This window comes from Bos indicus x Bos taurus, chromosome 22 (assembly GCF_003369695.1).
Source record: "Bos indicus x Bos taurus breed Angus x Brahman F1 hybrid chromosome 22, Bos_hybrid_MaternalHap_v2.0, whole genome shotgun sequence".
Classification (NCBI taxonomy): Eukaryota; Metazoa; Chordata; class Mammalia; order Artiodactyla; family Bovidae; genus Bos; species Bos indicus x Bos taurus.
In genome coordinates this window covers 49,648,273-49,663,319 of record NC_040097.1, presented here as the reverse complement: position 1 = coordinate 49,663,319, position 15,047 = coordinate 49,648,273, and the positions used below count along the sequence as shown (strand labels likewise).

General features: G+C 45.3%; 1 protein-coding gene across 1 annotated transcript in view; it reads left to right on the top strand.

Moving 5' to 3' along the window:
- Positions 1-15,047, top strand: part of ITGA9 (integrin subunit alpha 9) — a 363,244-nt gene that overhangs the window by 263,919 nt on the left and 84,278 nt on the right. Inside the window, exons 19-20 of the mRNA XM_027523417.1 lie at positions 10,039-10,125; positions 13,693-13,772. Of these exons, the coding sequence (XP_027379218.1) occupies positions 10,039-10,125; positions 13,693-13,772 (167 nt within the window). The remainder of the gene's footprint in view (positions 1-10,038; positions 10,126-13,692; positions 13,773-15,047) is intronic.

Sequence of the window (15,047 nt, the reverse complement as noted above, 5' to 3'; positions counted from 1 at the left end):
TGTGTTAAGATCCATATGGGACAGCTTGTAAACCAGACTCAGGACAGCTGAGAACAGGGCATCCACAAAGAAGCTGTTTTACACTGGCCTAGATAGGAAGAGATTGGAGCTGATCTGCCATGGTAGCAAGGAAACAGAAAGGAGGGCGGAATCACCCTAAAAGAGGAGGCCAGTCCTTGAAGGAGAGTCCTAAGATGTGTCCAGAGGCAGCAAAGTGCATGTGCCAACCAGAGGGGAGAGATTAGTTAGCAGCTGCTCCCTGGAACAGGACTGCGTGTGCCCACAACACGCTGCAGGGCTGCTGCACTGGGGGAGGATCCGCTCAGGCCTCGTCTCTTCTGTGGCCAAGGGGAGTTCAGTATCCCTAGAACGACTCTCATCCAAGGAGAGGCAGGTGTTGGCAGAGACATGTCCAGCATTTTCACCCATTAGGGGTGCATGTCCCCACTCCTTCAGGGAGCACTTGAGGTCACCTCACAACCTACTTGAACCCCAGCCCTTGCTCCAGAATCTGCTTTGGGGGGACCCAGACAAGGGACATGTCAATAGGTGGGTCTCCAGCTCCAGAAAAGTGTGTCCTTGCTCAGACAGTAGCCCTCAAATGGCAGCAGCTGGGTCCATCTTTCTCTGGCAGGTAGAAAGCACAGGAAGGCGGGCTACATGGGCTGACATTATGTCCTCTGAGTGGATGGGTCCGTGATGTAGAGCAAAGCTTCTCAGATGGTCACATGCACAGAGGTTACCTGGAGATCTGCTTAAAATATGGATTCTAACTCAGCAGGTCTGGTGGGACCTGAGAAACTTCATTTCTTTTTTTTTTTTTACTTATTAACATAATTAACATTTTATTTATTTTTAAAAATTTTTTATTATTTTTTTTTTACTTTACAATATTGTATTGGTTTTGCCATACATCAACATGCATCCGCCATGGGTGTACACGTGTTCCCCATCCTGAACTCCCCTCCCACCTCGCTCCCCATACCATCCCTCTGGGTCATCCCAGTGCACCAGCCCCAAGCTTCCTGTATCCTGCACCGAACCTGGACTGGTGATTCGCTTCTTATATGAAAATTATACATGTTTTAATGCCATTCTCCCAAATCATCCCCCCTCCCACGGAGTCCAAAAGGCTATTCTATACATCTGTGTCTCTTTTGCTGTCTCACATACAGGGTTGTCGTTATCATCTTTCTAAATTCCATATATATGCATTAGTATACTGTATTGGTGTTTTTCTTTCTGGTTTACTTCACTCTGTATAATAGGCTCCAGTTTCATCCACCTCATTAGAACTGATTCAAATGAATTCTTTTTAATGGCTGAGTAATACTCCATTGTGTATATGTACCACAGCTTTCTTATCCATTCATCTGCTGATGGACATCTAGGTTGCTTCCATGACCCACCTCCCAGAATATTGGAAATAAAAGCAAAAATAAACAAATGGGATCTAATTAAAATTAAAAGCTTCTGCACAACAAAGGAAACTATAAGCAAGGTGAAAAGACAGCCTTCAGAATGGGAGAAAATAATAGCAAATGAAGCAACTGACAAACAACTAATCTCAAAAATATACAAGCAACTCCTGCAGCTCAATTCCAGAAAAATAAACGACCCAATCAAAAAATGGGCCAAAGAACTAAATAGACATTTCTCCAAAGAAGACATACAGATGGCTAACAAACACAAGAAAAGATGCTCAACATCACTCATTATCAGAGAGATGCAAATCAAAACCACAATGAGGTACCATTTCACACCAGTCAGAATGGCTGCGATCCAAAAGTCTACAAGCAATAAATGCTGGAGAGGGTGTGGAGAAAAGGGAACCCTCTTACACTGTTGGTGGGAATGCAAACTAGTACAGCCACTATGGAGAACAGTGTGGAGATTCCTTAAAAAACTGGAAATAGAACTGCCATATGACCCAGCAATCCCACTACTGGGCATACACACCAAGGAAACCAGAACTGAAAGAGACACGTGTACCCCAATGTTCATCGAAACTTCATTTCTAACAAGCTCCCACGTAATGCTGATGCTGCTGGTCCAAGGACCACACTTTGAGTAGCAAGGCCCTTGGAGCAAGGTCCTTCTCAAATGAGTTCTGAGCCCACAGGAGTGTAGGCGCACTGGTAGGTGGGATGGAACTCTCCACTCTAAGTATGTCCCTAATACCAAGATTCCTGGCCGGGCTTTCAATAAGTACCCACCATATATTTGACTCCTACAAAACCTTTTCACGCGAATACCACTCATAAATTGTTTTTATGCCATGATGTTAAACCCTTCCCCATAATTTCAGGAGAGGTTGCCACCTTGTAGAGTTTTCAACCAGCCTGTGGGGCAAAGGAAAAGATTGATAGAAAATCAAAATAATTTGATTTATGAGATGGAATTGAACTTTGAATTCTTAGTATGTTGATCAAGAATTTGTAGGCTCTGGGAAATACCTTTTTAAAAAATCTAGGAATAGAAACAAATTTTTGAAACTCTTAAGAAAAAGTTACTTGTCTCTGTTTAACAGAAAGAAAAACTTCCTGGATGAAAATCAAATACTTTGATTACTTCTTAAACCTTAGAAGACACATATTTCTGGTCTGTTCACTTTGGGCTTTTCAATTAGAGCTGTTAGATTTATCTATTTGTTTGTTTAGATTCTTGTTTGTTTTCCCATCATCCCCAAAAGGGGAAGGCATCAGCATTTGGGAAGGTGTTCTGGTTTGTCGTTATCTTGGAAAATAAAAAGATTTGCTCTTCAGAGTTAGTGTAATGCACAGGAGGGGCATGTTACAGGAATAAGACAGCTTATTCAAGTCATTTCTAATTTGTATTCTTTTTTTAATGCAAGAATATTTTTACTTGTTTTAAAGCATCCTAAGGGCCAAGAGGACTGTTTGGGAGGAGCCTCCTCTGTCTCCACTTTGATCAGAAAATTGCTCCTCCTGGGACAGCTGACTTCCCACCGCCTGTGATGGGGACGGGGTTTATTCAAAGTGTGCGCTCCAAATTCAATACTCCTTAGCTTCCCAGGGGCATTTGGCTTTAACAGTTATGTGGTTCATCTGTCTCAAACATTTGTTTTGACTTTAGCTCCTGCTTGCTTCAATTTTTTTAAGCTTGGAAAGAACAAACCCAGGATAGTCTGGGCCGTCGCTTCCAAACAGGGGTTTAGACAAATTTTTAAAACGGACTTGCTTTGTAGTAGTTGCCTTGGCCCGTTCCTCCAAAACCCCCACGTGTGTGGGTAATCACCTCTGTTCTCTCAGGCTGTTAGTTGCCAAACCCCATCCGGCAGGAGGCCTGTAACCACTGCCCCAGCCTTGCCAGGCCATCAGCCATGACTGGCATATGTCCTGGCATCCTGTGTGCTTCAGGTTCCTTAAAGGCCACGCTTGGCTTATTGCGTTTGTACTCCCCACCTGCTCAGGCTTAGTTTCTGCGGGTTCTTCAGGGGAAGGAGGAGAGGGCCCTTGTCTGTGCCTTGCTTGGTATCCCCCACCTAGGGTCCCCTCTGGCCCATTCTTACATTGGCAGCTAGGAAAGCCTGGGCACGCGCTGTAACTTCTCTGTGTTCCAGTTTCCTCCTTGTAACATGGGCATAAGAGGAGCTGCCTGGCATGTAACAAGCTAGTTCTGAGGTGGGCCGTCTGTGAACTCCGTCTTCACGACCATAGCACTGGCAGGCCAGCACCAGTCCCATAGCCTAGGCCACAGTGAAGTCGCTCGGTCGTGTCCAACTCTCTGCAACCCCATGGACTCCAGGAGGAAGCCCACCGGGCTCCTCCGTCCATGGGATTTCCCAGGCAAGAAAACTGGAGTGGGTTCCGGGTCTCCTGCATTGCAGGCAGACGCTTTACCATCTGAGCCCCCAGTCCTATAAGGCCTGTGCTAAGGCTTCACTTCACAGGTGAGAAAGTAGAAGCTTGTAGAAAGGCTAGCTCATTTGCCTGACAACACACAGCTGTTACGTATCTGAGCCAGTCATCAAAATTGGGACACTGATGCCAAAGCCTGTGCATTTTCTATGCTGCAAGTCCAGGTGCTGTATGGGAGGAATTCCATGGGCCCTGTCCCAGAGGATTTCCCTCTGGGAATAGCACTGTTTTTTCTGGTGAGGCTCAGGCTGACTCATCCCTGAGTTGAGCCAATAGAGTATTTCCTGGGAATAAACTCTTTCTATTAACTCACTGGGCCAGGTTATTGAGAACCCCTTCTCACCTTTGAATTCTCAGAGAATTTGGGATCAAGTGCTTTCAAAATTCACCTGAATTCTCTGTTAACTGAGTTAACACAGAGCTTACCAGCTCACATGGGGTCACACCTCATGTGTCTGGAAGACGGGAAAGAGGTCTCAGAAGAACACCAAACTTCAGTCATAGAACAGGAAGGGTCATCTCAGTTTGACAATCCCACAAGAAAGTGGCAAATGGGAAGTTAAACTTCACACCCGCCCTGGCGCCCAGCATAAGCCCTGACCAGATTTGCGGATTTACTACTCGCACAGGGCACTGTGTTGGTGGTCAGAGAAAACTGAGGCTCCAGAATAAAGTCAAATCCTGTGTGATTGGGAAAAAGGAGCCTGAAGGCCAAGGAGGCTCACTAACTTCATGATCTGATTCTTCCTGCCAACCACCCCGCACATTACAAGCAGGGCTGGAGCCTGGCTCCACTGGCCAAGCTCCCGGGGGCCAGGGCGGCCGAGGTATGTCTGGAAAAGAGAGGGTTTTTGCCAAGACAAGCATCTCCCATGCCAGGCAGACCAGCAAATAAGCTACCTCTTGCAGCCCCTTCATCTGAATCCCTGAGGAGCCAAGGCCTGTTCACGTATTAAGTGCAAACTCAGAAACTACGGAGTGCCCAGTCCTGAGAACACAGAAACAAACGTTCACAAACTGAGTGTGCGTTTATCTCGTGTTCTAAAAAAATACTAATTGATGTTTCTCTGACCCTGAGAGTAATGGGTCTTATTAAAAAAGAAAAAGAAAAATGTAAACTGAATCGATCTCCAGGGAGAAACCTTGATAGCATTTTATGGGATTGGGTGTCCCTGCAAGCCAACGAAAAGTGGGGACTAGGAAAAAGACTAGTTTTGTGAATCTTCTTAAAATAGGGTCCAAAACTTGATAGTAAAAATTTTTAAGTTTTGATTGAGATTTTCCTTGAAAGATAAAACTGAAGATTGTGAAAATAAGTTTATGTTATTCTACACTTAACAGCTCTTGTAACAGGGTTAATTACAATGGTCAAAGATTTCTTAGACCCAAGGCAAAGGCTTATTTGCTTTATTAGCATCTTTAAAATAGAAATGCATTAATTTCTGAAACAGAAGAAGTAACCGAGTGCTGGGTAGGCAGCTTTTGTTTTTTGTTTTAAAATATTTATTTATTTGGCTGTGCCACGTCTTAGTTGCGGCATGTGGGATCTAGTTCTCTGACCAGGGGTTGAACCCAGGCCCCTGCATTGGGAGCGTGGGGTCTTTTAGCCACTGGACCACCAGGGGAGTCCCTAGATAGGGAGCTTTTGGATATAACTATTCCTGTTATATCATAAGGTAACATTCTTTACTTCCTATTTTGCCAGTTTTTTGTTTTTTGTTTTTTTGAGGACAATCACAAAAAGGTTGTTTTTATGATAGTATATTTTCCCCAAAGGCTTCTCTTGATCTTTTCATTTTAAATCCTTATCTTCTGAAATATCTTAAAGTGTTATCATCCAAGGATAATTTTTACTTCTTTAACTGTTAAGTAACTACATCAGATCCAGATAGATCAGAGACTTTTAAGTGGTTTGAGCAGTTTCTGTGCATCACTTTAGTTGATTTCATGAAAGCCTGCAGCTTTGCAACAAGGGTTCAGTAGATTTCAGTGCATTTGAATTGAGTAATCAGATTCTACACTGTCTGGCAATCAGGGACAAAGGGTAGACAGTTCCCTGGTCCACATTCCTCATTAGCTGAGAGCTCTTCATCATAAGTCTTGCAATAGTGCTGAAGGTGAAGTTCTCAAATGTGAGCAATGGTTGGGGCATGAAAAGAGTCAGAGCCAAGGAGAAGTGTGGTCCCTAGAATCTCATCATGTACCTCCTGGGCAGAGGTAATAAGCATTCTCTCCCCAACTAGATCACTATTCTTGATGCTGTCTGAAACCAGGCTTAATTTAGCCATATCATCCCAAATACATTTTTTAAATTTCCCTGAGACTTCTTGTGCCTGCAGGGTACCTGCCTGACTACAGGGAAGGGACTGGGGGTGGGGGGGCGGGTCTGGTACCTGGCTCCATAATGACCCTGTTTTTTAAGTTCATGGCCCAGCCTGCTCTGGATAAAACCAGAGCAAAGGAGGTGCTGATGGGCTTTAAAGTGAAATGCTTCCCTAATCGGGGCAGCTATATAACCTGCAGTTGGAAAGTCTTCCTTTGATTGGTATGAATTTGAACAACATTCATTAGCATGTGGGGGTTCCCCTTCTGTTGCCTCTCCCCACCTGGGAACAGATGCCTAGCACTTTCCAGAAGCTCTTGGTACCAGCAGCCTCATCTGTAAAGAGTATTGTTTGAGGTCCGGTTCGCTGAAGCAGAACCTGAGATGGGGATTCCTGTGCAAGTGATTTAGTACAGAAATGCTCTTGGGAGAAGAGGAATAAGGGAGCAGCCTAGGGCAGAGGACACGGGCAAACAGGGATGTGCTCTCAGCCTGTTCCCGCAGGGCTCTGGAATATGAATCTCACAGCACAGCTGGTCTCACCTTGAGGCAAAGGGGTGGCCTTCTGCACCCCTGTCAATCATAGGCTGCAGAGGAAGGATGTTATAACCTCTCAGACAAAGCAGTTCCCATTCAACCAGGGACTGGAAGCCATCCAGTAAAGGGGTTCTGGGTGCAGTACCTGCACCATCTACATGTAGAAGCCCATGCTCTGAGGGTGGGAGGGGGAAGAGGAGGCTCTTTCCCTAATTGCTGCAGTGGAGAGTGGAGAACAGAATTAAAACCTTTCAGTCAGGAGGACTTACATAGCCACGGGAGGGCTGGGCTGGTGCTGGCAGGCACAGAAGGGTGATCCATGACATTCCTCCCTGTGACACCATCCAAGAGTGTTTGAGTCATGACTATATGCTGAGCACTCTCCTTCCTACAGAAGTCTTTGGTTTTCGCTCTTTTTGCTTATTCTCCACCTCAGTATCCAACTGGAATTTTCATTTCTGTTAGACTGAGTAGGTGGAAGAGAGACTTGGAATAAGGCAGTAAATCCTGGACTAATGTTATTTTCTTGCATCTTTGGAATTAACAAAAATAAGGTAGTTCAGCAACTCTCAGGTAATCAGAAGCAGTCTTAGATCAAAGCCAAGTAAATGTAGGGCTCGTCTGTTCCAGAGTAATTCAGACCTGTATCTTCAGTGCTGATCATGGGAGTCCATGCTTGGGGTCCATTCCAAATCCTGTTCCATGTCCATATTATATATGCCAACTTATCACCCATTAGTGTTGGGGCAAGATGGGAGAAGAAAACCATGGAGGAATAGCTGAGGAAAGGTGTTCCTGATAGTGGAAACACCTGAGACAAAAGGTGTGAAAATGATACCAAGAAAAGGGTATTTGTAGAACAGTGATGTATGTACTCAGAAAGGTAGGGGCCAAATGGAGGCCAGAGTTCAGATTTTGAGCTTTATTCTGTTCACAATAGAGAAAGGCATTTTAAGAAGATTCCTTAAGCAGCCTGTAGAATGGACCAGAGAACGGGGAACTCATAGCAATGGCTGCCAAATCATTGTGGAGCAGAACGCTTACTGTATCACCTAACCTGTATTGAAAGTGCTTATCTCAGGCCCCACAATCTCAGAGTCTACTCAGTTATCTACTCAGACCACTGGGTGTGGCCCACAAATCTGTATGTTTAAAGAATGCTCCCAAACCAGTTCTAACGCAGGAGGGCCCAAGCCCACTGCATGAGAGATGCTGACTAAGGACACGGAGAACCATCAGAAAACTTTAAAGTCACTGAGGTCAGTTATCCCCATTGGATATCTAGACCACCGGATACTGAAAGATAAGCTGTAGTTTCCTTTTGCATTTATATATCTCCCATCTTTTGCTTCCTTTTATTTTGGGTTGTTTTGTTGCTATTTTATAAATAAAAGTTTTATTGATATTTAGAAAATGGACAAAAGTACATAAATCATTAAGCGACTTTTCATAATGAACAAACCCCAGCACCTCAAGAACTCCCTTCCACTTAGTGTTAGTCACTCAGTCATGCCCAACTCTTTGCGACCCCATGGATTGCAGCCCACCAGGCTCCTCTGTCCATGAGATTTTCCAGGCAAGGATACTGGAGTGGGTTGCCATTTCCTTCCTCAGGGGATCTTCCCAACCCAGGGATCGAACCCGGGTCTCCTGCACTGCAGGCAGATTCTTTACTGACTGAGCTACAAGGGGAGCACTTATTACCTTCCACTTACTGCCTCCCAATTGCTATCTTGACTTCTAACCTCACAGATGAGTTATTTTTTTTTCATTTCCACTTTTTTGTTTGATAATCTTCGTAATACATTAGTATAATCATATGCTGTGTAACCTGTAACTAAGTAGGTATTTTATGGTAAGTGCTCACATTTTTTTTTCCTCACTGGACATACAGTGAAAATTTTTATTTCACCCATCTGCCTGGGAATCTTGGTCTGAGCTGAAAGGTGCTGTTCTTGGCAATGGGAGGAGGAAGCATGGGTGGCATTTCAGAGCAAGAGTCCACACAAGTTGGTTCCTTTTGGTGCCATTGTGGTGTTGGCTGTGCTCATTCCTTCTAGAAACTCAGGGCTTTCAAAGGGGAAGGAGACAGGTTTTAGAGTCAGCCTAAATGACCTTGGGGAAGTCACATAGCCTCATTGAACTCCAGTGCCCCAGTTTCTAGACATTCAGCCAGTGCTAGTTTTATCCTGTGCCTTCTCCTTTTCCAAAATCTGCAAACATTCTGTGTCCCCTCAGAAGTCTTGATTAGGCCTCAGTGACTCAGAGAAGCTCTATGGGTTATGAAGAGCCTCCTGCTTTCCTTTGACCTTGGTTGTAAACCATGTGTCCAGATGGAAAGATGGCAGCTCTCCACAGCGCCTCTCCTGGTTTCCTCGTGCCTCAGTCTGTAGAGTCCAGCCCAGGCTGGCTACTCTTCGAACTCCCTCCTTGCCCTTGAACTCCCTCCCAGCCCCAACTCTGGCAAGGCTTGCTGGGGAGGCAGCTCAGCCCTCACTGATTCAGACTGTGAAAAGAATCCCTGTGTTTTCCCTGGTGTGATTTTCTTAGCATTTGTCTTTCCTCAGCTAAGATCTTGAGAGGCAGGATTAGGGTGTGGGTATAGGAGAAAGGGGTCAGGAAGGTGACTTGGATGCCTTTTAATCCAAACCTAAGGAGACATCCCAGAGAAGGCAATGGCACCCCACTCCAGTACTTTTGCCTGGAAAATCCCGTGGATGAAGGAGCCTGGTGGGCTGCAGTCCATGGGGTTGCTAGAGTCGGACACGACTGAGCGACTTCACTTTCACTTTTCACTTTCATGCATTGGAGAAGGAAATGGCAACCCACTCCAGTGTTCTTGCCTGGAGAATCCCAGGGACGGGGAAGCCTGGTGGGCTGCTGTCTCTGGGGTCGCACAGAGTCGGACATGACTGAAGCGGCTTAGCAGCAGCAGCAGCAGCAGCAGCAGCAAGGAGACATCCAGCTCACAAATGGCCTGGCCCATTTCACTGGGAGAACATCAGGGTTCAGAACCAAAGGGTTGGTTAAGAATGAAGAGTGGTTTTGTCCTCTGTGCTTGTCTTCCCAGGGAACCTCTGGCAAAGGAGTGGGGAGGTGTGCAGTCAGAGGAGGACCAGGGACTTGGCCTGGCAGGGGTTCCTCATTCCAGTGCAGCCAACCAACAGTGACCGTTGTCTGAGAACTTTCCAAAAGAAGAACCATGTCTGCTAAAGTCTGGATTTGCCTCCCTGGGGCTCCTTCCACACACCTGTCTTGATGCATCCAGCCCATCTGTTGATGCTTTTTGTCTTTCAGGAGGAAATGGGCATTTCCTGTGAACTGCTAGAATTGGACTTCCTCAAATGCAGTGTGGGATTTCCTTTCATGAGGTCAAAGTCAAAGGTAAGGGACAGGGACCGGACACTTCCTTGGCAGCAGTCTCCAGCCCATCCCATCAGCCACTGACTCTGCCAACTGCCTCCCTGAGGTTTCCTCCACGACCCCTGCCTCCCACAGCAACCGGAGTGGCCAGCCAAGTCCTGCCTGGGCACAGCCAGCCACATCAATGACCATCGCTAAGTCTACTCCAGGTTAGCCGTGGACATGTGGTCTTTCCCCTTGGTCCACATGACATACCTCAAATGTGAGACACACACAATGGCCTTTGTATGTTGTCGAGCACCATCTGGTTGGCCTGACATATTTTTTCTGGGACATCGCATGCCACTTTGAGTTCCTGAGACCACTTAGGAGAAGATGTGGTCCTGGCTAGTGATCTATAGTCCGGGCTGCCACTCCTCTGGGCACTCACAAATTTTTTTGAAGAGACCTCTTAAAATTCTTAAAACATACACAATCGTTTATTCAGAAGAATTCAAGAAATTACAGTCATTTTGGCATTTATAAGGAGCTAAATTTTCTAAGCTCAAACAATAATATGGTTTAGCTGATTTGGAGATTCATGGAGCATTCTAGTATGTGGCATCATTTTAAAAAGGTGCAAACATGTAGAAGATGTGATTTTTGGAGGCAAAACTAGACCCTAAAAGACCAGGCAGATCTGCCTTTTAAAATGGAGGCTGTTTTCCCTGCTATGATTTGAAGGAAATTTTGTGTTCCTTTGTCCACCTTTTTCCTCCACTTAAAAAAGAAAATTTAATCCTTTTCTCCTGCCTATATCATGAAATTGGGTCATTTTAATATCTAAGGCTTTTCGTTCCTAATGTATACTAGCTGTTTTACAAACCAGTTGTTAGAACATTCTTGTAGGAAGGTTTGCTCATTTCTTAGCAAATCTCTTGAACCCCTCAGTCTCGTTGAATGTACCCACTCCAATCTACAGTGGTTGTTAGCTCTGTGATTCCTCAGCCCTTTTCTGGCTCTGATCCTCATTCTGTTCACATTCATCCCAGGAGAAGGGAAACCTCAAGAGGTGGCTTAGAAACACCTGGCAGAATTCGGGTCAAGTCCCATGAGATCCCGGGTAGGGTTAAGATGTAGGAGAAGGACCCTGAGCCCTAGGCATCATTGTCTATAGTAAAATATATGCCCCCCGACACACAAAAATGTAATTGAAATCTTTTGAGCAACAGGAAACAGACTTAATTGAAACACTTTAAAAGTAGCCATCTTGTTGTAAAATTCAGCCTCCATCCCAAACCTAGGGTGCATCTTGCTAGTTTTAAAGATACTTTGAAAGGATATCGCAGATGCTTCCCTGGTGGCTCAGTGGTACAGAATCTGCCTGCCAATGCAGGAGACACAGGATGTGTGGATTTGATCCCTGGGTTGGGAAGATCCCCTGGAGAAGGAAATGGCAAACCACTCTAGTATTCTGTCCTAGAGAATTCCATGGACAAAAGAGCCTGGTGGGCTACAGTCTGTGGGGTCTCAAAAGAGTTGAACACAACTTAGCCACTAAGCAATAACAATTTCATAGATGGATCCAGGATCGATCACTTCCCATGAAAAAAAAAAAAGGTGAATAAATGAATACAAGAAAAGGCCCCTGACTTCTGGGGCCTAAATTTCATTAGAATTCAATAGCTCTCAAAATAGTCATTGAGCCAACAGAAGAATGGATGTTGAATGTTGGACTTTTTTTTCCAACTTGGTAATGTCACTACCTTCCTCCCACATATAGAAGTGAACACCTGTAGCAAGGCTGAACCTGGAGGCAGGAGGTCTGGGGGTGAGTCCTTGGAGAAAGCCCAAGAAGCAACCCCGCAGGGATGGGGCTCCCTCTATCCACAGCTTGGCTTGTCCTTCCCTTTCCCTTAGACCTGTGAGTTGTCTGACTTCCGACCATCTGCTAAGCCTCATGACCACATTATCTGCTTACTTTGCTGGCCATATATTTCAGTCTGTCACGACCAGCCTGCCTGGTTCCTGACTTTCTGCTCTCTCAGGCTGCTGGCTCTCGTTGGCCTCATGCCCACATCTTTTGCTTTTCACCTTACTTTGATCGTTAGAGCGTTTAATTCAGATCTCCTGCTGGGTCAAACTCTTTGCTGAGACAAGACCCCTGACTTTCCCATCATTTGTGTTTTCCAGCTCTGTTTCCTGTTCTGTCTCCACTCCCCACCCTCACTGTAAGCTGACAGGTCTCACCACAACAGAAAGTCTAGAAAGGGATGTCCAGTGTCCACTCTGGTTGTGGTCCAACATTCATTACTTTCAGGTAGCGGTCAGTTCAGTAGAATCTAGCATTGCAGATTTAGACCATTGCCTAGAATTCTTCATAAAGGAACCCAAATATTTATATATTAAATAAGTCATGCTGAAGCTGAAACTCCAATACTTTGGCCACCTCATGCGAAGAGTTGACTCATTGGAAAAGACCCTGATGCTGGGAGGGATTGGGGGCAGGAGGAGAAGGGAACAACAGAGGATGAGATGGCTGGATGGCATCACTGACTCGATGGACGTGAGTTTGAGTGAACTCCAGGAGTTGGTGATGGACAGGGAGGCCTGGCGTGCTATGTGCGATTCATGGGGTTGCAAAGAGTCGGACACGACTGAGTGACTGAACTGAACTGAGACTCCCAAAACTTGATGGAATTTAAGGATCATTTTGTCCACCCTCTTCTTTTTTATTGAAATGCAGAGATCAAGTATCTGGCCAAGGTCACACAGTCAGTTTGTGGTGGAGCCTGGCTCTATAAGCCCCACCCAAGCAGTCCTCCCCTATTCCCACACCTGCCTGATGTGAATACAGTGAAAACCATTTGCTTGAGAAGGTGCTCCCCAAATCAGAGGATGGTCACTACTGGCAGCACCTGAGATGCTTTTAGGTGATGTGTGGACACAGCGCTAAACAGCATTGACTGACAGTGAGAAAGCTACTACCTGTTCAATGCTCTTTCTATCCTAACCTTTTGCAGGTGGAAGTCTCCAGTAGCGCTGCAATGTCTCTATCACTTGTTTATCTCCCTTTTATCAAACCAGAGCAGACCTGAGGCTCAGAGCCTTCAGCAGGCAACAGAATTCAACATCACTTTGTTTTCATTATTTCTTTTTATGATGACCTCCTCTTTATGGCAAGTGATCCTGGATTCCCATCTGTGATAGTGATATACATTCTTCTCTTTAAAATAGTCTTTAAATAGAAAGAGTGAGGCAGTAAAAATACAAAGTACTTATCACAGGTGATATGATAAGCAGATGTGGCAAAAATTGGGATGATGGTGTGTGAGTGAAATTTAGGAAGTCCTGGTTTAAGAGTTCAAGCATATTGCTTCCTAACGAGAACCTCAGTTGCTAAAAAAGACAACATGCCTCTCGCCAGAGTGGGCTCTGGGCTGGTTTTTATTGCTAAAGTTGTATCTCTGGCCCAACCATCAGAAAGAGATGCATAAACCATAAAGCTTATCGTGCAAATGAGCATCCAGAGGTCATAAACTGCAGAAGACTGTAGCATTTAAGTTTGGAATGCTGGCTAGCGCCAAATGTCCCTTTCTTTTCCCACAGTATGAATTCAGCGTGATCTTTGATACAAGCCACCTGTCTGGGGAAGAGGAAGTTCTTAGCTTCATCGTTACAGCTCAGAGGTAAGAGGGATTTAAAATTTTTTTCTAAGATGAGAGATTTATGGGACCAAGCAAGGTCATGCCCTGGTCATGCTTTGATGATTTTGCCTGAACAGACTCTGAGGAGGAAGGAACAGCTCAGTGATAAAGCCCCAAATGACTGCATGGAATTGGGTCTCTTAGGGATGGTGCTTGTCTCCTTCTGCTTGTGCAGACACCAGGTCAGACGGAGCTGGGAAAAACTGGGGATCGTCCAGTCAGAGGTAACAATTTTACAACTGAGGAGAGACTGGCCCGGAGAGGTCAGGATTCCAGCCCAAACTCATGTGTTTGGAACCATTCACGGATGTCCTCTGTGGGTGCGCTGTGGTCAGTCACTTCTCGTGGTATGTGGTCATTGTGCTCTAGCATCCCTTGATGCAGGGACAGGGCACCTGCAGCCTGAGGTCCCGGCCAAGCCTGTTGGTGGAGTCCCCAAAAGATGGTCCTCAAGAGAGAGCTTGTCCTAGGAACCAAGTGGACAGATAGAGAAGGGGACTGTGCAGTAGTGATGTCTTCCCTCGGGGCTGCGCTCCTGCCTCTCTCACACACACCCAGTGTGGCCAGGGGTGCCTGGGAGGGGCTTTAGGCTAATAAACTGCCCACACAAGCCAGAGTCCACACTTGCCTCGAAGCACCTACCGTCTGAGTAGGGCTTGACTGGGATGGAAGGAGAAGTATTTAGGTGGATGAATAGGGAGACACAAGCTTTGATTGTATAGATTGGATAGGCAACCTTTTTACTTGAATTTTAATTTAGAAATGATTTTAAACTTAACATAAATGTTGTGAAGGATAGTACAAGGAATTCCCATACACCCTTTCTACAGATTCACTCAGGCTGGACACTCTGCCTCTTTTATTTTGTTATTCTCTTTCTGTGTATGGTTTTTTTCCCCTTAATCATCTGAAAGTAAGTTGCAGACATCATGCCTCTTTACCCATGAGTACTTTCACGTGTACTTCCTAAGAATGAGGCCATTCTCTTAAATAACCCTGGTAGAGTTATTAAATTCAGGAGCTGTAACTCTGACGCAAGGCTGTTATCTAATCTCTAGCCCACTTTCTAATTATCCCAAGAATGACTGTGTAGCCATTATTATACTGGTCCAGAGTCTGAATAAGGATCAGGCATTCAATTATCATGTTTTTTCTCTAGTTGCCTTAATCTTCAAGCCAAAATGTCATGCCAAGAGGCCTAGGTCCAACCCAGAGGTGGTCTGGAGATCTGAACCAAACACTCAGAAGGGCAAGATC